The sequence below is a fragment of the Gaeumannomyces tritici genome, assembly GCF_000145635.1.
Source record: "Gaeumannomyces tritici R3-111a-1 unplaced genomic scaffold supercont2.2, whole genome shotgun sequence".
Taxonomy (NCBI): Eukaryota; Fungi; Ascomycota; class Sordariomycetes; order Magnaporthales; family Magnaporthaceae; genus Gaeumannomyces; species Gaeumannomyces tritici.
In genome coordinates, this window is record NW_008804546.1 from 1,553,467 (window position 1) to 1,575,205 (window position 21,739).

Here is a 21,739-nt window from a genome sequence, read left to right on the forward strand (position 1 = left end):
GGGGACGGGGACTGATTGGAGCGTTCTGCTGGAGACGTGGCTGACACCCTCCCACCCTCCATTTTCCACCCCTCGATTTCCCCATATTCTGGCCTGGCCCAACCAGCCAGGCCGGCCCACCAAGCCTGTCTGTCACCCACCACCCCATCAGCCGAGGAGGCGCACGAAAAAAAAAAATAGCACTTTTCTTCTTCTTCGTCCCTCGCCCGCCTTGATTATCGGGATGGGGTGTGTGTGTGGTACGGCTTTTTTTTCTTGTTGGAAAAGACGGCATCTAGAAGCCAGCCCAAGTGCAGGCCGTGGGAACGCCACTTGGAGATGAGCTCTTTGCTGCCGCCGACCCCGCCCACTAAAAATATGGCAGTCTTACTGGTCCTAGGGATGAGAATTGTAGTGCTATGAGGCTTTCTTCCTGTTTTCCTTGCTATCTTTTTGTCTTCTTATTCTTCTTCTCGCTTATCTTTCTATTTCTTTCCTGTTTTATTCCTTTCTTATTCTTGTTCCTATCCCAATTTCTGGAGGGGCTGGATCCTTCCTGCCACGTTAACAATTCTGATATTCTAGGACCTGCACTGGGCGCCTTTCTGTTCAGGTGGACCACCATCGTCTTTTTGTGGTGGGCGTGCCATCCATTGCTCGATTATTACCTGCCATGCATCGTACTATCCAATCAAAACGGCTGTTCTGGTGCAGTGCAACCACGCAGGCAGCCCAATCAGAATGCGATCGCATAACGGTTTGCATAGGTTTTTGTCTCCGTCTAGCGTATCGTCACGGTACCCCTCCCCTCGTCTCGACCTCTGCTAGCTTCTAGAGGTGATGGGGGGTATCAGCCCAATCGAGATAGGCCAGTCCCAAGCAGCGAGGACGGGAAGCACATCCATCGGGCATCCTTTTTTTTTCCTCTCTCTCCTCTTCTTCGCGTCTCCTCGACGTGGACTCAATGGGAGATGTCTCGGCATTTGATTGCGCTCGAGATGTGAATGGCTCACCCAAGACGAGGCGAGCAGCGTGACATTCTGGCTGGTCAATGGCCTCCTGTTTTTCCTCGTCTACCACCTCTACCCTACATGCTCTCGTCCTTTCTACCACACCACCCCCCACCAACCATCCTCCCCCTTTTCCTCAACGGTCCTTAGTGGGGGGAGAAGAGAGGCCGTGTATGGAACCAGCTGGTTAGGATGTGAGCGCGAGGGAAAAAAAAAAGTCCACACTAAAGGCAAGGTAGGTATGCCCAACGCGCCATGCTCCCGTCTTCCGCGGACCCTAGCAGCCAGCCGATCTCCCTTGCCGGGGTTCGCGGACTGGCTCCCATGCCGGGCTGTCTGTTATTCTCTCTCGTCATGCCCAGCTTCGCTGCTGCTGCTGCTGATGGTACTTCTGCACATTGCTTCGTGTCCGTTCCGCTGGGCCATGTCGAGACTGGGGGGGCAGATCCCCTCCCAACACCTAGATGGGGAAAGGACTCTCAGGGGTTGGACGTGACCAAAAAAAAGAAGGATCGTCGTCCCATTTTTTCAACCCTCTCGGCTCTCTGCTGACGCCATGTGTTTGTTGGCGGGCCCTCCCTCCCCCCAAGAAGCACAATTAGGTGTCCACGTTCCCCGGCCGAGAAGAGCCAGCTCACCTCGGCATGTGCGTACCTGCCCCGAACCCCTTTTGTGTGCTTTGCGAACCGGCGACGCGATTTGCTCCCTTGTCTGTTTGTGGAATTGGGCTCTATGCGAGTGAGAAACAAAAAAAAATCTTTCCGTTCCCATGACGTAGTCGAGTGAGTTGTCGGCTCCCTAGTTCCTGGTTTCTCGGGCTGATTTTCTCTGTGCTATCGATTGTCTTGACTTCCCCTTACACAAGCGCAACAGGGAGACGGGAGCTGCTACGTGGGCCGTCGGACAACCAGCAAAAAAAAAACAAAAAAAAACACGCAAAGCTTTCACAAGCCGCAGCCCGGGTCGGTCCCCCAAGAACAAGCCCGATGGGACTGCCGCCGATCGATCCCGGGTTTTGACGATCACGTCGTTCCCGTCCAGTCCAGGATCCCGCTCGTCTGGCTGGGTCCTACTCCCTTCCGGAGATGGGCCCGCCGCGGGAAGCTCTGACACGGAGAGGCACTTTCCCGCATATCTCCGGGAGACACGTCGGCCTGATGGCCCGAGGGGGTTTGGCGTTTGCTGTGGATGGACGGGGGGATAGATGCACTGCGACCTTGGAAGAGGGAGACGCACAAAGGTCCAGCCAGCACTGTGGTCCAGCCAGCACTGTGGTCCCTCGCCAATGCTTCCCCCAACCAGCCAGCACAGACACTACCGCATCTGATGGGACGAGCAAGCGGCAGCAGCAGTAGCTCCGGGCGTTGATTTGCGGCGGCTAGGCCCCTCCTGTCTGCAATGGCCCCAATGTTAGCCAAGACGCCCACATTGCTCCCCTTTCGTCTATCGGGCGGTACAGGTGAGAGGAACGACACCCGTGTCCTTCAATCAGAGTTGCACAGCGAGGCTCGTGGGGCAGCAACGCGTGGCAGTGGAAAAGCCGGGCCGGCAGGTATAGATTGGCCCCGCGGCGTTGTATGCGTGGGGGAGAAGAGATGGCAGGGACAATAACAGACAATCCCGGAAAGCATAATAGCATCTCCTGGGAGAGACATGCGCTACCACCCCGGCAGCGTCGGCGTCGGCGTCTATTCAACGCCGGATGCGCTGGCAGCGGGACATGAAGGAAGGGAGGAAGGGATGGCCCGCGGGGACAACGAGACAACAGCAGTGAAGCGAGGCCGGTGAGGTTAGTGGGTGGTATGCAGATAGTGGCACCGCGCTCAGCTTTTTTCTGCTGCCGAAGGGGTTTAGGCCCGGTGTCTCGTGGCATGCGGCCCTGTTTTGTTGGTTCATGGTAGCAGCAGCAAGCCCTAGATGGAGGGGACTGTTGTGAGCCAAGGCTGAGGAGGGAAATGATCGAGCGGACACATGAATGAGGTGGTCAACTCAAGCGAGCGAGCGTCTGTCATGGCCGCAAACAATGGCCGTCTCCGTTCTACCCCATTATTTGATGGGACCCGTCAGCTTCACATGGGGGGGGGGTTATCGCGAGCTCGGCTCGGGCCCATAGCCATGGAGAGGTCTTGATTCATGCTTGCTGCCCGAAAATATTGGTAGAGCAGAGAAGGGTGGTTGGTGGTGCATTTGTCGTACCGAGAGCCGCTCCATTGTCGGCCTTGTCCCACTAAGTGCTGATTGGGGGCATCGACGGGGGGGATATGCGTATGCGACGATGGTTGGGCTCTCAAAACGGCTTTCCGCGGATGGAACAGCGTTGTGTGGGACATGTAGGTGACTATGCGAGCACACAAACAGAAAATGTAATCGGACGACTTGGACGGAGCCCCAGGCAGGCGATAAGGGGCTCTTGCCGCATCGTCGTTCCGGCTGCTCCTAGCTCATGGCGGGCTGAGCCCGGGGATCGAGACCTGGAGGCAGTGAAGCGTGAGACTTTGAGGATCATTGCATTAGGTCAGTTGGGTTGTCTAAGCTAGCACTTTGGTGACACTGCATAGATTGAATAACGGCTGAGCGACTCCGCTGCTGCGTGGGGGAGCATGTCCTAGGTCTTGTGACCTGACAAGGGAACCCAGTAGTGACAGAATGTGTGCTACTGGGCATGGAACTGGGGAAGCACAGCGGCTGTCGTCCAGCGAACCAGGAGGTGCGGGAGGAGAAGGGTGGCTTGCAGGGCCGTATCAGACTTGCTTATTTTTTGTTTGTGCCTTGAGGAAGCGGTGCTACAGTGTGTGTGTGTATGTGTGTGTGTGTGCGTGTGTGCGTATGCTGGCCACCCTATGTAGGTACTTTGGGGAGAGTGCTAGGCTGTGAGACGCGTAGATGGCAGCACAGCTTGCGTGGGGAAGAGAGCCGATCTAGTTGCCTTCTTCACCCGTGATCTCGCCTGCCGGAACTTCCGGGCTGTGGTTCGCCCACCAAGGGCATTGTCACACCTTTGCTTCTCGACCGGGCAGGTCTCGTGGATGCCAGCCGTGCATCGCTGCCTCGCTCATAGGCTCTGGCAGGTCGTACAGACACTGGGAGAAGACGGGGAGGAACTGCACAAATGGCTTCGATGCGCCCAGTGATTGAGGGACGATGGATTTGTTGTTACGATGTCACCACCGTCTCTAATTTTTGCGCGGGCACCGTGCTTCAGGACGTCGACAGCCAATCACGGCCCGTCGCAACAGGACAGCCCCATTCTGGAGTGTTGAGACGGAGGGCGAAGGAGCAGAGGGGCAGAGGAACCAAACGGAATGCGCAGCCGAGAGAAGGCGCATGGAAGCAGAGCAGGGGACGTGGAACCCAACCAACAAGGAAGGTGCGGGCAGGCCAGTCAGTGGACGTCGCCGGCAGTGGCGTGCCAATCAGAGCTTGCCAACGCTGCAGAGTGCGTCCGATTTACGGCATGACTGGCCCCAGCCTGGCGTGCATTTTCTCCTTGAGGGCCTGCAGTTTTGAAGTGCATTACGCATCGGCCGCCCACGTTGTTCGGAGGGGTTCGGTTGCGGGAGGAGGGATACACAGGCCTGCGACTCACTGTATCACCTGTGATATAGGGGACGACGCGCATGCCACCCATGCGCCGGTAGCTTTGGTAGTGCGGGTCGCCATGCTTTGTGTGAGGGTTCTGGGTTCTGCTGTTACTTCAGCCCAGCCCTATCACCGTCGCCCGGCCACCACCTCTACTCAGAAGTGCTCCTACAGTACATGCCATCAATATCCCCCGCGCAGTGGCCCTTGTCAGGGCGGGTGAGTGAGTGACACAAATGACGCACCAGGTTTACGGTTAAAATGCCGAATCCATCTCTCCGTCACTCTCACTCACACCGCAGATTGTGTGTCCAAGTGCAGCACGCACGGGGTTGGGGATTTGTCTGATCCAAGAATTTCCAGTGATCGACGCTTGATTTTGACAGGCTTGGCGACCTCGACGACGTCAGGAATCGCAAAACGAAAATGGCGGTCGGCCGATGCGCGAGATCAAACCCCGATCCGGCCCGGGCGAGAGGGTCAAGAGGGGAGAGCGAGCCAGAGAGGAGCTAGAGAGGAGCCAGAGAGGAGCCAGAGAGGAGGCAGGAGAGGAGCCAGCGTAGGAGCCAAGATGGGGCCAGCGAGAGTGCGTGCGCCAATCCGGAGCGGGACGACTGCAGCGCTCGCCATGTCTCGGGATTGCCAGGAACGGAACGGGGGCCTTCCTTGACAACGGCTTTCTCGTCTCGGCGTTGTCGCCGTGGGGGAGACGCTTGCCGTGACGGGGCTAGGGAAGACACCGACACCGCGGACTACCCAGGTCGGGCAGCAATCCCTCGGCTTGGCCGTTGGAGCAGCATCCCAAGCGTAAACGATCCTCCCAGCAAGCAGCCCGCCAGGCCCGCCTTTGATCCTGCCTGCCGCTAGCCCTTGCGGAGGACGAGGGGACGAGGTCCAGGAACTAAGCCCAGTTTGGGTGGGCCGCTGGCTCATACCGCCAGAACAAGGAGGATAAATATGGAAAGAATTAAATAGAGCTGCCCGCCATCTGCCACGTCAACAGCGCCCGCTCACCAAAATAACCCCCAAGTGACCCTCGGAAAGGGAGCCAGCTCCACGGGTCGGTCAAGTGCCTATCCGCTTTTCGGATCCAAGGCCTGTCACCGGGGACCTGTTGGAGGAATGCCGCGCCCGTGATTGAGGCCACTGATTGGACGGGTTCGGCACCCCGAGGCATTCGAACCCAAGCAGGAAAAGTGTCTGATACCCAGAAAAGCCCCGTGACCGCCTCGTTGGCCGCTGTGCCAGGCGTGCCAGCAACGACTCGCCGCCGGCCCCGGAGCGAGCTCCATGGCCGGCTGCCTCTTGCGACAGGGCAAACCAAACGCCGCTAGGGCCTGTCGCAAAAAGGGCAGAAGCAAAAAAGCGAGGCGTTCGAGGGGGGCCATGTGGCTTGGCTCGAATTGGGAAACAGCCTGCGGTCTGACTGGCCTCCTGGGCAGACTTCCAAGAGCAGACACGAAGGCAAGTGAGCAATTGGGCAATTGATCAAATTCGTGTCTGTTCGTGTTTGCATGACGCGTGCCATGGCCCCGGAGAGACGGAACAGACGTCTTGATTGCTTGCGCGGTTTTTAGGCGCAGCAAACAAGCGAAGCGTGGGAAGCAGAGCCCGCAGCAGGGCCCTTGATTCCACTCGACGGCATGGCTGCCCCGGAGTTGAGACCAAATTTGGTGCTCGGCGAGGGCGGTGCAGACGCCTGGGGTTGCAGGCCAGCAGCATGTGCTCACATCGTGCTCGCATCGTGCTGTAGCATGACAAAAGCCGCCAACTGCCACATCACACAGAGGTTCCACTGACCGCATCGCAAGGCCGCCCGCGAAGCAGGCACGCCCACCACAAAAGAACCCCCGAGCGGTTGCTTCGGGGAATAGGAACAGGAATATGTATAAAAACAAGAACAAAGAAAGAATAAAAAAACACCAATAAAAACAGGAATAACAATAGGGATAACAACAGCAAAATAAAAATAAAAATAAAAATAAGAAAGCTGACGGCACTAACAATTCTGCTCAATCTTTAGGACCTGGCGTGGCAGGGAAGCAAAGTGCTGGGGCAATCGCCTGTAAACGATCACATAATCCATGACTCGAACCCCCACCGTTACATTATTGGCGCGCCATGCGTGCTCTCGACGCTTCCAGCTGGGGCTCGTGTGTTCGCGGCAGCGGCGGCGGGATTGTGCGCTGGGCCGCAGCGATGTGGTGTTACTCGCAGCTGCTGTGGCCTGTTGACGGCCCTGTGGGCGCACCACTCGCAGCGCTTTTTGGCGAACAGGCACAATTGGCACAGGCCACCAGCAGGCTCCGGGGACTCAATTGACTGCAGCCATCAGAAGCCAGAAGGCCATCTGATGACCACGGCCAGCGACCAAACGGCGTCTTCCGTTTGGCAGACGGGCGCTTGATCGGCTATTCTTGCGAAACCACACCGGATACAGGGAATTATTCATCAATTCCGGCGGCGGGCAAAACGATTGTCGCGCGCATCGCATCCCGCGCGCCGTTTTGGCCCCCCGCGAACCGATTGGGCAGCCGTGGCTTGTCTGCCAGGCCTCAGCCATGATCGGGACAAGGTCCATCGACGACCGAAACCGAAAGTTCCGAAGACGCGGGCGGTTGAAGATCTCAAAAGCGCACCCGCGGCAGTGCGGGACTGGCTCCTGCTGGGGTCCAGGATCTGCCTAGGGTGGGGCTGCCCGCCGACAAAGAGTCAAAGGTGGGCCAAGAGGATGCACGCTTATTGCTCCTCTGCTTGTTGAGTGAAGAAAAAAAAAAACTGCACGGTGACATGATGACTGGTGAACCTGTGACTTCGCCGCAGCGCGCTGGGCAGCCCGCTAGCAAAGTCACCGTCCCTTCCTGCGTCCCGCGTCCCACTTCCCATTCGTTCAGACGAGGCACCGTACCCCCTTGGATAGAACCACGCCCACCTGGCTCAACAGCGCGCCTTCACAGCCCACACTCGCTCGCACACGACCACATCCCTCTGCCATCCATTTCTCCCAACCTCACGGCCACCACGCTGGCCGGTCTGCGTCGCCCGCCGCCCACCGCCCTCCCTCCTCCCTCCCCGTTCTGTTCCCACACACCCCTCCTTCGACCACCCACCCACGCCCCCAAACGCTGTCCTTTCTCACCCGCGAGGGCCCGTGGGCGGGAGGTACTGCTTTCAAAGCCCAGGATGGAAAGCTCTAGCACATGTGGAGGCGCCCCATGGAGTGCAAACGTCGGTGGGTTTTTGAGCCCTTTGACAGGGGATGCCCGCCTGCCTAGGCATACCCCTGGGCGGCGGCGTGGTACCTCCACACGCCATGGATGTTCGTGGGTGTCACCCAACTTCTGGTCCGTCGTTAGCTGACCGTCATGTACTTCACTGTGAATCCTCCCAGTTTCTTCCTCCTCCTTCTTCTCCACCTTCCAGTTTGTATATCTGCTCCCTGTACCTGTATTGTGACAAGCAAGCCTTAGCCTTCTTTCTGTATCATCTATAACGTGTCTACGTGCCCTTGTTTTCCTCCGCGACCTCTACCATCCAACCACAACAGCCCCCAAGACGCTGCCTGACTGTCTATGCGTGCTATCCCACTTGCAGCTGCCCACGTCGACTTTCCCCGTGCTTCCGACGCGGCCCTGGCGTTTTTTTTTTTCGTCACGGTCCCGATCCAGCCCAACAACTCTTCGTTGTCATCCACCCCTGTCTAGACGACATCACGTCCTCCCCAGTCGGCCTTCCTCGAGGGCCAATCCTTGGGTTTGCCTCGTCGGCGCCTAACCCACCCCTCTGACCTGTCCCGCGTCCTCGAATCGCTTCTCACCCGGGACGGGCCTCGCTTCTCGCGTCGGGATATATAACCTCGCCATTCCTCTGCCCGTCACCATCCCGCTTCTTTCGGCAGTCGGTCCTCAGCAACAAGCAGCCATCCTGCCTTCCCCAACCCCCCTAAACCACCCTCACACACCTCACAACCGCCGACACCATGCCCTCATTAACAAGGGTTCCCAGCTCTACCAAGAGCACCAAGAGCTCTACCAAGAGCTCCAAGAGCTCCAAGAGCACCTCGACCCGGGACTCCCATGGCACCAGGAGTACCGAGTCTTATGAGAGCAGCAGCAGCAATGCCACCACCATCGCCAACTCGGTTCATGGCTCTCATGTCAGGACCGCAAAACCAAGCGGCCCTACCACCAAGCCCGTAGTTCATCAGCAGCAGCCTCGCCGGGAGCCTCAGCACATCACGGATGAGTACCGGGAGGATTGGTGTGATTCCTCTTATGAGGATCTCTCCCCTGGCACCTGCGTGCACCCCCGCGACTCTGTCGACACGTACGCATCGACCAGCCCGTCCCAGGCCAACCTGGTGGATGAGGAGGACGATGATGCCCACTCGCAGCGGTCCAGCGGCCACGATGAGATCCCGCCCCTGCCCCTGTACCGCCACGAGGTTGTGGAGCCCAACGTCAGACCCACGACTCCCAACGAGTTTGCCAAACTCTTCCCCAGCCTGAACCGGCTCTCGATCCGCCACGACGAGTTCACGTCTGATGGCAACATGAACCTGCGTGTCGACACCCCCGTCCGCTCTAGCCGCCGCAGGGGTGCAGCCCAGCTCTTCCACCTGCGCATGTACGATCTCGCCCGCCGCGAGTTCTCTCTGCGCCGCTACTGCCGCGACTCGGGCCGCGAGGTCTGCAACTCTAAGCGCAAGTTCGCCTCGCCCGCCACTCCCGCCTCCTCCAAGAAGGACGGCCGGGAAGCCGCGGCCTCGGACTCGAGCTGCTCCACCTCCTCTTCGGCTGCGATGCCCGCCGAGAAGCGCCAGGAGGCTGCGCGCCCGTCGCTCCCCCGCGCCGTGAGCAGCGCCTTCAAGAACTTCTCGTCCCGCCCCCAGTCCAAGCGTGTGCAGTCCAGCCCCGCCACCGCCACCATGGCCGGCAGCAAACGGCCCGGCTCAAGCGGGAGCTCCTCGTCTTCGGACCACGAGCCCCCCTTCTGGGGTGCCGCGGCCAAGAAGACGGCAACCCCAGCCCTTCCCACCAACATCATCAAGCTCGAGTTCAGCAACTACGCCCGCATCGAGATTGAGCGTCGCGGCAAGTCGAGCTCCGACTCGAAGCGCTACGACTTTGAGTGGTGGGGCCAAAAGTACTCGTGGAGGCGCACGACGGACAAGCACACCGGCGCCGTGTCCTTCCACCTAGTGCGCGATGGCGGCGCCGCCAAGAAGGGCGACTCCACGGTTGTCGCCCATATCGTGCCCGAGACTCGCTCCCCCATCCAGGTGGCCGATGACGAGGAGGCCGGCGGCTGGGTTCCGCCCTGCCACATGTGGATCAACGACGAGAGTGTGCTTGACGCCATGACTGACGTTGCTGAGTAAGTATCCTGTCTCTCTTCTCTGTTGCTACGCAAACATGGATTATTCTAACGCAAATCCCTCCTGCCAGCGTCATCGTGGCCACGGGTCTCATCGCTCTCGTCGACGACTGCATCAAGGAGCGGTGGCAGACGCCCAAGATGCACCGCATCCCGCTGACGTCGCGGACCGTGAACCTCGACTCGGTCGGGCCCAAGGCCTTCATCCGCCAGGTCTTTGGCCGGAGGAACTCGGCAGGATCCACGTCGCCCTCCAAGCCGGCTCCTCACGGAGAAAAGTACGGCAAACACGAAGACGGATATGGCTACTCCGGCTACGAGCACGACTACCAGCGGCACAGACACGCCGTCCCCGTCCCAGCCTACTGATCGGGTGCACTCCCGAACATTTTTACTCATCTGACGACACCAACATTCACCAACTGTACCAAATTGTCTAATCTTGCATTTCCTTTATCGGCTACACGGCGTTTCCTGGCTTCGCCTCGCACATTTCTTTTTTCTGTTTTCCTCCAGATACTCTCCACGCTTTGCTGCGTATTTCTTTCAGCGTCGAGGGGGGAGTATCCGGAGTGGAAACTCTTTGGACACCCCTCCTGGTGTGAGCGAAGCGGAAACGCAGATTGACACCAAAGTCGCCTTACAACAGCGGGCAAAAACAGCGGCAACAGCAGCAGCTATCCAACAGTTCTCACAGGGAGCTCGGCGGTGAAAGGCGGGCCATCCCACCGTTTTCTTTTCTTTTTCTTTTTCCTCTCTTTGACGGTTACCAAAAAGCGAACGTGGGCGCTCGGGTCTGGCTTTTTTCCTTGTGCTTTCTCTCTTTTTCTCACTCATCTCTGTCAACCCCGCACTAATGCTTGTTTCTTGTTTTCATGTAACAACGGCCTTAATGACTCATTTCTACTTTGTACCGGATTTCTTTGCCGTCTTGGGGGCTTACACTGGACCATGGGAGTTTTTTTTATTTTTCAGGAGGATAATCTGGCATACTTGGCCCGGGAGGATACTGGTTTGACTGATGGGCACGCAGGCGTCTGGGAAGGTCTCATTCTTGCTCAGGCACGACACGACAGGGGTGATCGTACACCATCACCACCATTTCTTTTGTTTTCAGTTTCTTTTTCTCGTCAACTACCTACCACATACTCTACTCGTCCTCTCTGCGGAGGGGCTCAGCAAACTACAAGCAAACACACAAAAAAATACGAGAATTTGATCCATTCAAGCTACGCACAGCCTGACGCCTCATGTCCCGATGCCTTGAACCGAGACACACTACCTACTACGCTAACTTGTTGCATATGACCAGCTACCACCCTGAGGCTCTGCATGAGCTAGGCAGTCAGGTCAGCACCCCTCCTTATCTGAGATTTACACCCAACATAGGTAGGTCACCAACAGTCCACAGCCCTGCCTGCGGCACAGCCGCCACACTCGCGCCGCGACCCCACACGGCATCAGATGCGGGCGTTTCTCGGCGGGAAGAAGCAAAAAAAAAAATGAAGCGGGGGAGGGGGAAAAGAAAGAAAGGCCGCCATTTTCCTGACGACGGATGACCATACATATCAAGCGAACCAACAACGGCGCCGCCGCCACAGCTGGTGGAAGCTGAATGCTACATGAGCGCTACATGCACAGTCATGCTGCCGAGATCCACCCACCCGTGGGTTTGTTGGTCGGCAGCTTAGAAGAGCCAGCTACCTAGCTAGCTAGGCGAGCGGTCCGCACCGGGTGGGTGGCGCGGAGCCGCCGCGACGGTCTGACACATGGGCAGGCACACAAGGAGGATCATGTATGTGTAGATGTACCTTCCTTTTTTTTTTTCCTTCCGCTTCTTTTTGATCGTTGGACGGCCGGGCGCATGGCAGGGCGCACCAACCAGGGCGAGCCAGCTCCTCTCGCCGCCCCTCTCCCTTTGTCGCCCTCCCTCGAATGCCCGAGCACGCGGTGCTTGTAACAGAAATTGAGGCCATTTCTTTTTCGTTCACGGTCGCGAAGGAGATGTTTAAAAGTATTAGGGGATAAGGCTACCAAAGGCCGTGCCGTGCCCGTCCGCTCACAGGTCATTTTCGTATCTTGACCTCCCGGCGCAGCCCGGCGTTTGTTTCTGCTTGAAAGACAACCCCCCGTGTTCTCGCAGACAGGGCGAGGTTGCGGCGGCTCACTGCGCGCGTCCTAAGATCGCCCGGCGCCCCGGCGACGTGGTGCTGGCCCCTCGGTCACATGCCAGTTCTGGCCGCGGCAGCGAGCTGGGGGGGGCGCGGCATTGCCTCCTATGGACTGTTGGACTGCGGGCACACGGCTCGCCGGTCGACTCCATGTGGTGCTCTGAGCATGGCTTGCGCGCGCGCCTTCACGAGGGCGGCATGCTCGCCGTATCGCGGCTCCTCGCAGAAGAGCGCCCCGGCATCTGGGGAGGGGGCTGCTAGTTGGCTACCTAGACTTACTATCGATGTCAAGAGGATCTCCGACAACGGAGGCCGACGGGGCGTAACAAGTATCACGGGCCTGCAAGTCGCCGACGGCATTCTCAACTCCCACTACGAGCTGACCCTAGACCAAGTTTTGCGATTTTTGCAGGGATGGAGCTCACGAGGAGCAGCTTTATTGCCGTTCCCGTGTGCCCCGAACCCGGAATCTACAGTGTTATTATACAAAGTATCATGTATCAATCAATGGAAGCTCGGTCGAGGGGTGACATGACGACTTGGTACGTGGCATAAAATACCTTTCGCAACCTCCTTCCTTGTCACTTTTTACCCCTTCTATACCCGGTGATTCTCTAATCGGCAGATTAATCTCCTGGAAAGTGCCAGGCAGTGGTGGCGGTGCTCGGCTCGCGTGGCCTAGTGAATGACATGGACATTTCCCCATCTGTCTCCGCCGCCGCCTTGTCCCGTCGCCCTACGGCGATGTTGGTGTGTACCACGGGAGTGAGGAAGGGAGGGGGTGTAGGGAAAGCAAGTTCTCGACTTGCAATCTAAAAATAAAAAATAAAAATAAAAATTGAAGGGGAGGAGGAGGCAACAGAAGAGGCAACGGGCTTCTTTAGCTTCCACTCTGTGCAGGGGCAGAATAAACGGCCAGAGGGACTCGGAGAATTATCGTTTTGCCACCACGCACATGTGACGGCTAATAATCCCAGCACATAAAGAGGGCGGCACCGCGGGCAACGACAAGTGATTAGCTGGCCGCCCTCGCCCCAGATCAGGCCGCTCTGTTCATGCAACCGCCCGGGGCTTTTGTGCGCGTAGCATCCATCAGCCATCGCCACACCGGCCCTGCAGGTCCGGGCCGGTCAGGTCGGTCAGTCTGCAGCTCGAGTCGCTGTTACACTGGAGGCCCTCGACTCGGCCATGGGAAGGAGGGGGAGAGCCAAGCCAGCCCTAGAAATGGGCGGGCAGCTGCCTAAAATTTGCGGCTCAACAGCCTCCCGCCCCTCGTTTGGTCTGGCGTCTGGTCCGGCGTCTGGAGGCCGGCCAGACAGCAGCGCGGGTCGTCAGAGAGAAAGAATCAAGCCCCCCGTTTGTTATTGCGACGCAATCCCAGCGTTGCAACGAACTGACTGCATGTACAGAGCCACGCTGCACTACGACATGAACCCGCATAGTGGCCATTGCCCGCAGCTAACAAATATGCAGGTTGGTTTGGGGTAAACATGATGTGAGTGGGAACACGAAATGGCAGTTATGATGCTATGACCCGAACAGAACAAGGAACAACATAGTGGCTGTGAATCACAAGAAACAAGCAAGACGTCAAGGCCCGCCTTCGTTTCCACCAACGCGCCGACAATGGCACTCGAGCCCGTCAGACAACCCCCTTCCATACGCACAAGAACAGACTGAGCGAGCTTCACATTGTCAGCAGGCGCCTCGCCGTAGCCCATGCTCCTGCCCGCCGCAGTATGCATCGATACGACGGCGGATTTGTCTCCGTTGTCGCCAAGTTTGTAAAACAATAAGCCCTCCTTTGACAATCCCCGGTCACGGCTGTTGTAGCCCCCGAATCGGCCTCCCGCATGCGCAGCGCGTCCACAACGGACCCCAGGCCGTGCCCGATCCTTGGGCTATTCTGCCTTCTCCGCCTCTGAGCCGCGGCGCATGGCGGGTTTCATGGACCGCAAGATGAGCAGTCTCGGGCGGACGCGTCGCCGTCCACGCCAAGGGGCGAGCATATGGCACAACGGCGGGACGGGTGCCCTAGTTTTGCCCCTCCCAACCGACCCAGCTGCGCGGCATGACGCGCCAGATTTTGACTTCGCCACTGCGCAGGTCGTCGAGCTTGAAGCTCTCGAGCTTCACCTTCTTGCTCTCACGCCCCTGCTCCCACGCCCGCACTTTGCGCTTGGTCCCGTCCCACTCGGCCACCACCGCCACATGGTCCGGCTTGCCAATTTCGACACTATACTTAGCGTGCATGGCTCCGTGCTTGCCTTGGAACTTGGCGTTGCGCACCGACATGATGTCGCCCGGCCGGATTTCGTCGTTGAGCGTCGTGCTGGCGTTGGCTAGGTTGGAGTACACGAGCGCGCCGTAGGCACGGGTACCTACTGGGAGCAGGGCATCGCCCAGGGGCCTCAGCAGCTCGTAGACAAGACCCTGCGGCGTCCCGTCGCCAACCACCGAGTCTTTCTTGCTTGTGACGGCCGTCGATATCAGCCGACCAAATCGCTCGTACGACTCCTCTAGTTGATCCTGGCGCAGCGCCCGGGGCGGAGGCTCGTGCCGCTGGCCGAGGTGTGCATTAGACGTGTCTTGGGGATCGAAAGTGACCGTGATGACGGTCTGTGAATAGTCCTGGTACAAGATGTACATGTCACGAGTTACCATTGTCGTTCCTTGGTCCGCTGACTGCGATTCCTCCGACTCGAAGAAGATGTCCTTGCGGCCTTGTAGCTGTGGCGGGAGACCCTTGGGCTGCAGCCACCAACCCGACTGGGGCGCCAGGTCAACGTCGTTTGCAACAAAGCCCGACTCCATTGACGGCCGTGAAAAGTCAATTGACCTCCGGACATTTGTTACCGAGCGCTGTACTTCCAGAGATGGCCGAGGTGGGGCGCGATTACTAGGTGGCGCAGGAGGCGGGGCTCGTGTCTGGAGTGGCGGAGGCTGGAAGTTAGGCATGGCGGGTGGCATGGCAGGTGGTAGCGTTGATGGCATCGCAGGTGGTGACATGGCGTGCGGTTCCGGCGGGGAAAATGCGGGCTCGGGCGATTTTGACGGTGGCGGAGGGTGGCTGGGAGCGGCCGGAGCTACCCGAGCTGCGGTATAGTTGAAGGGGTCGTAGTCAGCGTCTTGCTTGGGAGCTTCCTGGCCGGGTGGCGGCGGCGGCGGCGGCGGCGGCGCGGCACGAGGCATATCCGTCGATGGCTTGTTGTCCGGCGGTGGAGGCGGCATGCTTGGAACTGGCGGAGGAGCACGAGGGGCGTTCGAAGACGGGACTGGCGGAGGCAGCGAGGGGGGCAGGGCAGGGGGCGCCGGCGCCGGCGGCGATGTCGTCGAAGCAGCCTCCTCAAAGCTCGAGTCACGCCCGTGCGACTTGAGAGCATCCTTGTGTGGCACCGACGACGCGATGTCTGTGTCGTAATCGCCCTCGTATTCTGTAATCTCGTCGTCACCGTTTGACTCCTCCTTGCGGAAAGCAGTAGTGGGCGAGAGGGGGCGATTGTTGTCTGCGGTATTCTGCCGACTGATACCTCCAGGAGGCGGCGGCGGAGGGGGCCGTGTTGACGCGGGCGGCGGCGTCGGGCTGAAGGTGGGGATGGGCGGGGGAACCCGGCTCGCGCGCTTGCTCGAGGGGGAGGTCGGTGAGGTCGGAGACATGCCCTCGCCTGAAAGAGTCCGTTGCCTAGAAACAGGAGAGCGGGGCGACCCGGGATCGATAGACGACGGCGCTGCCACGGGCGGTGGCGGAGGCGGTGCCCTGGTGGCCGGCGGAGCTTCGCTGCGTGGGGTCGAGAGGTTGTCCTGGGCCTTCTCCGACAGTTCGTCGTCCGACTCGGAACCCGCGCTCGGGGATTTCAGTCCGGACATTGGAGGCGCTGGGGGTGACCGAGCTTCGAAGTGTCAGTCTAGCCGTCACCACCAAAGCTTCTGCAGGGGCGGGCCGAGCTTCTCCAAAGCCCAAGTCAAATACCTTCAGATGGGACAGGCGGCGGCGCTGGCCGAACGCTTGGAACAGGAGGGGCGCCGCCCGTAGGCGCGCGGGCGAGCGCTATGGACAGCATCGTGTTAGTATATAAACAAGCTCGGGTCGTCAGGTCTAGTAGGCCGTGTCTTACAGCCAGGGGCAGGCGTGAGGGCCTGCATCGGTGTGCTTCCATCCTCATCGTCGTTATTTTCTGCCACCGGGTCTTCAGATTGCCCCTCGGGAATTGGCGCGCTCTCCTCCGGACGCTTAGCAGCAGACAGCCCTGGGAGTGCCATCATCATGGCAGGCACTGGGGGAGCCTGGAATGCCGGCGATGGCACGGCCTCGGGAGCTTCGCTCGACCGCCTCTCGGTGGGCGCCGAGGCCTTCTTCTTTTTCGGAGCCGACGATGAGGGCATTGGCATTCCGAACATGCCGGCCATCCCCATGCCTCCACTCATCTTGGCCATCCTTGCGCGGAGCTCTTCCTTTCGCCGGACTTCGGGGTCGACATCTTCATCCTCTTCCTCTTCCTCCTCCTCCTCTTCGCCTCCTTCGGCCTCGGGCGTCTCAGCAGCAGGGGCAGGGACAGGGGCGGCCACCCGAACGGGGAGGGCCGGTTTGTCGTCGCTATCCTCGCGTTCAGTAACATCCTCTTGGCCCTCGGTTGTGTCGCCTGCTCCCGAGAGATCCGCCTCATTACCGTCGTTCGGCTCGCCCAGACCCTTGGTGGACGACTTTCTCCGGTTGGCGCGCCCGACAGGCGGCTCATCAACAGATGGCCGACCTGCCGTATCTTCGCTATCCTGGCGTTCAAGAGGAGGTGGTGCGGACTGCGATTCGCCCTCGTCAGCCCCGTCGTTGCTTTCGATACGCTTCTTGACTGGTCTCTTGGGCTTCTCCCTCTTTGCTGCAGCCTCGGCGTGGCGATGAGCCTGCTCTTGCTGTTGCTTCTGGAGCAGGGCCATGCGCTCCTTGAGACTCAAAGGCTTTGGCTCCTCCTCGCCCTCGGCGCTTTGGGAGCTGCCGGCGACCAGGCCGGCCTTCTCGGCGCTCTGGAGGTTTTCCTGTTCCCTCTCCTTGATTTCAGGGTCTTCGTCCCGGCGATAGACCTTTGTCGTGGGAGCCTCTCTCGGGGGAGGCACGTAAGCATTTCTGCTCGGCGGCGGCGCGACAAATGGCTTCTTGATGAAGCCAGTGGCGCCAGTCAGCCCACTGGGCTTGAAAGGGGTTGGAGGCGGCGCAGCAGTCTTGTTGAAAGCAGCTATGCGATCCTTGAAGGCATTTCCAGAGGGTTTTGCGGCCGGGGGCGGGGGTGCGTTCTTGGAGGGCCCAGGCGAGGGCCTGGCCGAGATGGGTGGCGACGTGGCCTGAGGCTCGGCAGCCTTGGGTAGGGGTGGGGGAGTAGACGACACTGGAGGGACCGGAGGAGCCGGGGCGGGGGCGGCCTCGGGCGGGGGCGCTGTCGGGAGACTGGGCGGCGCGGGAGCGGCGTGGGCGACAGGCTCCGGCTCTTCGTCCTCAGTCGCGGGCTTGGAAGACGGCGCCGGGGCATCGGCAGGAAGCTCTGCTGGCGGGGGCGCAGGAGGCGGCGCCGCGGGCTCTGACTCCTTCTTGGCGCGGGTCCGGGTCGGGCGAGGGGGAGCGACGGGCTCGTATTTCTCTACAAAGTTGCGAGGGAAAATGCCCTCGTGCTTGGCCCCAGCGTCGTCGACATACTTGCCCGTGTACCAGTCGTCATCCTCCTCCTCGACCACGGTGATGATCTGGCCGGCGGCGAACTGCAGGTCGTCCTCGTGCGGGGATGAATACTCAAAAAGAGCCTTGACCTTGAAGGGGGCAGCCATGGTGGCGTTGGCTGCAAGGCGTGCAGTCGGGAGCAATGGCTAAAAGCTCAAGGCTTGCTGGCTGGCTGGCTGGCTGGCTGGCAGGCTGACAGACTAACTATGAGTGGGCGCGGCGGCAGCTGCAAAATGGAGGGCGGGTGCGGGGGTGGTCAATGTTGGTGAAGGGCTAGGTCAGGTATTCCACGGCTGGGACACGACACGACAAATCTTTCCCCGAGACAGCAGCGCTTCCAGATGCAGGGATAAACGGCCCGCTGGGTCAGAGAGCGGCGAGGCCGTTGCGGCGCTCGACCAAAATGGCAAAATGCAGAACAGGAAGGCGGGCGGGCGGGTGTGTCTGGAGGGGGCCTTTCTTGCAGGCAACAAGATCAGAGGATTGATGAGGCCGGTTCACGGGCGCCGTCAGCAAGCTTCAATGCTTGCCACGCTTTGTTTGGTCGGGCCAGTTCGTTCTAGCCGGGGTGGGCAGTCAGTGTGGGTGTTGTCGCTGATGATGCGGCCTGGGTGGTGGCAGAGCCCATACAGTGCAAGAGCAGCCCAGCCAATGGTCAATGCTGCGGGAATTGGGGATGATGCAAAATGCGTGCCATCAAGCCCGAGCCCGGCTGACACGGGTCTGGCGACGTCAGCGCATGAAGGCAGGAGCTCCTGAAAATGGCTCCACCGTACCGCGCACCGTGGCCGATCTGGGTCCAGTTGCTCCCCCAAGATCAAGCATTGCCCGTTTCGGGCTAGCTGTGGTGCTGTCCAAGGAGGCGGTGGGGAACGATGCTGGCCAGAAAGAGGCCCCGAGAGTACACAATGGCACATTGCCCAGCGCGCCGCCTCCGTCTTTTTTCTGTTTGGATTCAAGCGGATTCGGAAACACTACCCCGAGCCTACTGTAGCCTGATCTTGTTCCTTGCGATGCCCCCCAGGATATGGATGGCAGACAGCAGCCGCCCGCGCGGTGCGCATCGAAATTACGGAGCAAATGGAAACAGCCCATTGTGCGCTAACTCTCCGAGAGACGGCGCGGGGAGGAAAAGATGCTGTGCGCCGAGTATAGAAAAAGGCCCAGATCCAAGTCACGCGCTCGGCACAGACGAGGCCATCCAGGGGGCGTCTCAAACGCAACCAAGGTCCCAGAGATTTGGGGGTTGGGCGCTGAGGCAGATCAGGGTGCTTTCCATGATGCGATGTGTTTGCTGGTGACCCGCCCCAGTGCGACTATGGCAGGGCCAGCACGGACGGGGAGCTCCAGAATGGTGAAGCCTTGGCGCGCACTGAAAAATCCTATATCCAGAATCGCATGGTTTCCAGCTGTGGCGCAGGTCTTACCTCATTGTGGCTGCGTTTTTTTTTTTTGAAAAGCTGCACCCCACCAAAGAAACGGGCTTGCCGCCGGCAAAAGCACAAGCAACAGGTTGCGATGCAAGCGGAAGCTAGATATGGGTTGGAGCCTCGCTGGCAATACACCTCGGGAGTAACCTAATAAATTCTTCCTCGTCAGGCCGCGCGACTACAAGTCCAGAAGACGATGTCGTCGTCTGCGGCAAAGAAGCCCCTCAAGGGCATCCTCAAGCAGCCTAAAACGCCCGCCGCCCAGCCAGAAGAGAACGGCAAGCAGGCGGAGGCGCGGCGGATAGCAGTCCAGCATGCCACCATCATCCAGCAGCAGAAGGACATCCAGGACGAGATATTCCGCTCCCTCCTGCGGCTCCTAGACTTCCCGTTGGTGCGCGACGACAGCGAAAGCAGCAAAAAGGCAGCAGGCGACGACGACAAGGGGACCGCCGACGGCAAGCCTCCACCACCGCCGGCGGCCAAGTACAGCGCATCGAACCCCGCCGCCTCGGACGCGGCCGAGTTCAAGCGCCTCGTCCGCATGTTCCAGCCGACCGACTACGACGACCTGATCGAGGAGCGCAACATCGCGGGGTCCTGCGGCTACGCGCTGTGCCCGCTCCCGCACAAGCGGATCCCCAACGCCGGCACGTGGAAGATGGTGAACAAGGGCCGCGCCGACTTCGACATTGTGCGCACCGCCGAGCTCGAGAAGTGGTGCTCCGACGACTGCGCCCGCCGCGCGCTCTACGTCAAGGTCCAGTTGCACGAAACGGGCGCCTGGGAGCGCATCGGCATGCCCGACGTGCGCATCGACTTGTACGGCGAGGACGGCCCCAAGGCGAAGAAGGGAGACGCCGCCCCGCCCGCCGATGAGAAGCTCGCCGAGGACATCGCGCGGCTCAGGATAGACGCGGAGGGCATAGCGGCTACGGAGGAATCCAAGACCCTGGCTCTCGAACGCGGCGATACAAAGAGAAAGGGCAAGGAGAGTCTGATCGACTTTGACATCCGGGAGAAAAAGACCATCGCAGCACCAAAGCCCCCTAGCAAAGAGCAGGACTCCGATGGAGAGGACGACGTACATATGCTGCTCGAAGGCCACAAGCCCCGCTGAGCTTGCGCGGGGAATCGAGTCCGGCATAAAGTGAGGAATGCAGTCATTAGGTCACGAGGCCACATGATTTACACTCAGTTGGGCTTACACCAACCATGATACCCTGAATACAAAGCAGTTTGCCGCAGAGTATCCGGTAGGGCACCAAGGTGGAGTGGCGGTCGAGCAAGCGGACTTCATCCATAGGCCTGGCAAGTGCATTCGCCTCGTCGTCATCGAGGAATGCAAGCCAGTGACCGGGACGCTGGCTTGCCTCGACCTGTTGGTGGCATCACAGTAGCAGCACCACAGCACAAGATATATGGTGTGTGCATGGGGGTGGAAGAAGTATTGGCAATCAAGCATCGTCCCCAGGGCAAGCCTGGAGAGTCAGCGACACCTTAGTGGGCAAAAGATCCTGTCTTTGAATCTAGTATGCTCTCACTACCTTCCCATGAAGACGCCGAAAAGCAAACCAATCCCTAAATACCATTTGCCATTCCGAGTTGTACCGTTGTAGATGATGAGATGCAACCGCCAAAATTTTGTTCGTAACAGCCTCGACTTAGTCGCGACGAGGGGGCCTGTCGCCGAAGCGGCGTGCGCCGCGCTCGGTGGCCTGGGTCTGGGTAACGGGGATGACGTTGACGGGGATGGTCGAGTCGAACTAGTTGAGGAGAAGAGTACGAATGTTAGCAGGCGATTCTGCCCGACAGTGCTCACGGTACAGCAACCTGGCTCGTGTAGGGCCGCGGGGGAAGGCGGGCGGTGGGCACATACGCCGAGGTGCTTGAGCAGGTCCTTGGTCTCGACATCGACGTCCAGCTGACCATTCTCCGAGTTCTGGGTGAAGTCGAGGGCCGAGACCTCGGGGACGTATTGATCCTTGCGCTCGCGCTCCTCCTCCTGCAGCTTGAAGGAGATACCGCGGACGGGGCCGCGCTGAATGCGCTTCATCAGGTGGGTTGTGTAGCCGGCAATCTGTCGAGCAAGTCGAGTTTCCCAGGCGTCAGAATTCTGTTCCCTCGTGGGCTCCCACAACCTTTTTCCCTTGAGTCTCCTCCGGGGGTCAAAGTCCGCCCGCATACCTTGTTGCGCAGGCGCTTCGAGGCAATAATGGCGATCTCATCGCAGATGCGCTTGTTGGTCTCGAAATCCAGGGTGAGCTTGGGGTAGTACCGCTCAATGATGACCTTGGCGGACTTCTTAACGGTCTTGGTGCGAACGCGACCCATTTTGGCGGTGTTTTGCTGGTGGTGGTGAAGGGATTGGTTGAGGAAGGTATCGCGGGTTGTCGGCCGGGCTGAACTGAGGGTAGACGAGCAAAATGGGGTTCGGTTCGCAGAACTGCAGCGGCGAGAATTTGGTGGTCTGGCGGGATAGTTAGGGCA

At 59.5% G+C, this 21,739-nt stretch overlaps 8 protein-coding genes across 8 annotated transcripts; 6 read left to right on the forward strand and 2 right to left on the reverse strand.

Moving 5' to 3' along the window:
* Positions 1-4,098: 4,098 nt before the first annotated feature.
* Positions 4,099-5,131, forward strand: GGTG_03041 (hypothetical protein; the record flags this gene model as incomplete). Its single annotated transcript, XM_009220819.1, has 2 exons — positions 4,099-4,425; positions 4,955-5,131. 2 exons carry the CDS (start codon positions 4,099-4,101, stop codon positions 5,129-5,131), a joined length of 504 nt encoding a protein of 167 aa, XP_009219083.1.
* Positions 5,132-6,689: 1,558 nt separating this feature from the next.
* Positions 6,690-7,096, forward strand: GGTG_03042 (hypothetical protein; the record flags this gene model as incomplete). Its single annotated transcript, XM_009220820.1, has 1 exon — positions 6,690-7,096. One exon carries the CDS (start codon positions 6,690-6,692, stop codon positions 6,888-6,890), a length of 201 nt encoding a protein of 66 aa, XP_009219084.1. The 3' UTR covers positions 6,891-7,096.
* Positions 7,097-8,033: 937 nt separating this feature from the next.
* On the forward strand, positions 8,034-11,242 carry GGTG_03043 (hypothetical protein). Its single transcript, XM_009220821.1, has 2 exons — positions 8,034-9,944; positions 10,016-11,242. The coding sequence occupies exons 1-2, from the start codon at positions 8,548-8,550 to the stop codon at positions 10,311-10,313; spliced, it is 1,695 nt and encodes a 564-aa protein (XP_009219085.1). The 5' UTR covers positions 8,034-8,547; the 3' UTR covers positions 10,314-11,242.
* Positions 11,243-11,808: 566 nt separating this feature from the next.
* Positions 11,809-13,911, forward strand: GGTG_03044 (hypothetical protein; the record flags this gene model as incomplete). The annotated part of the gene is made up of 6 exons (XM_009220822.1): positions 11,809-11,894; positions 12,092-12,509; positions 12,758-12,865; positions 13,202-13,445; positions 13,589-13,610; positions 13,692-13,911. The coding sequence occupies 6 exons, from the start codon at positions 11,809-11,811 to the stop codon at positions 13,909-13,911; spliced, it is 1,098 nt and encodes a 365-aa protein (XP_009219086.1).
* On the reverse strand, positions 13,379-18,021 carry GGTG_03045 (SH3 domain-containing protein). The gene is made up of 3 exons (XM_009220823.1): positions 16,231-18,021; positions 16,086-16,163; positions 13,379-16,005 (listed from the first exon to the last, which is right to left on the reverse strand). The coding sequence occupies exons 1-3, from the start codon at positions 17,924-17,926 to the stop codon at positions 14,150-14,152; spliced, it is 3,630 nt and encodes a 1,209-aa protein (XP_009219087.1). The 5' UTR covers positions 17,927-18,021; the 3' UTR covers positions 13,379-14,149.
* A 209-nt stretch (positions 18,022-18,230) lies between these two features.
* Positions 18,231-19,038, forward strand: GGTG_03046 (hypothetical protein; the record flags this gene model as incomplete). Its single annotated transcript, XM_009220824.1, has 2 exons — positions 18,231-18,257; positions 18,556-19,038. 2 exons carry the CDS (start codon positions 18,231-18,233, stop codon positions 18,811-18,813), a joined length of 285 nt encoding a protein of 94 aa, XP_009219088.1. The 3' UTR covers positions 18,814-19,038.
* Positions 19,039-19,445: 407 nt separating this feature from the next.
* On the forward strand, positions 19,446-20,369 carry GGTG_03047 (hypothetical protein; the record flags this gene model as incomplete). The annotated part of the gene is made up of 2 exons (XM_009220825.1): positions 19,446-19,643; positions 19,674-20,369. 2 exons carry the CDS (start codon positions 19,446-19,448, stop codon positions 20,367-20,369), a joined length of 894 nt encoding a protein of 297 aa, XP_009219089.1.
* GGTG_03048 (40S ribosomal protein S17) lies at positions 20,079-21,725 on the reverse strand. The gene is made up of 3 exons (XM_009220826.1): positions 21,437-21,725; positions 21,129-21,329; positions 20,079-21,015 (listed from the first exon to the last, which is right to left on the reverse strand). The coding sequence occupies exons 1-3, from the start codon at positions 21,581-21,583 to the stop codon at positions 20,914-20,916; spliced, it is 450 nt and encodes a 149-aa protein (XP_009219090.1). The 5' UTR covers positions 21,584-21,725; the 3' UTR covers positions 20,079-20,913.
* Between the last annotated feature and the right edge of the window lie 14 nt (positions 21,726-21,739).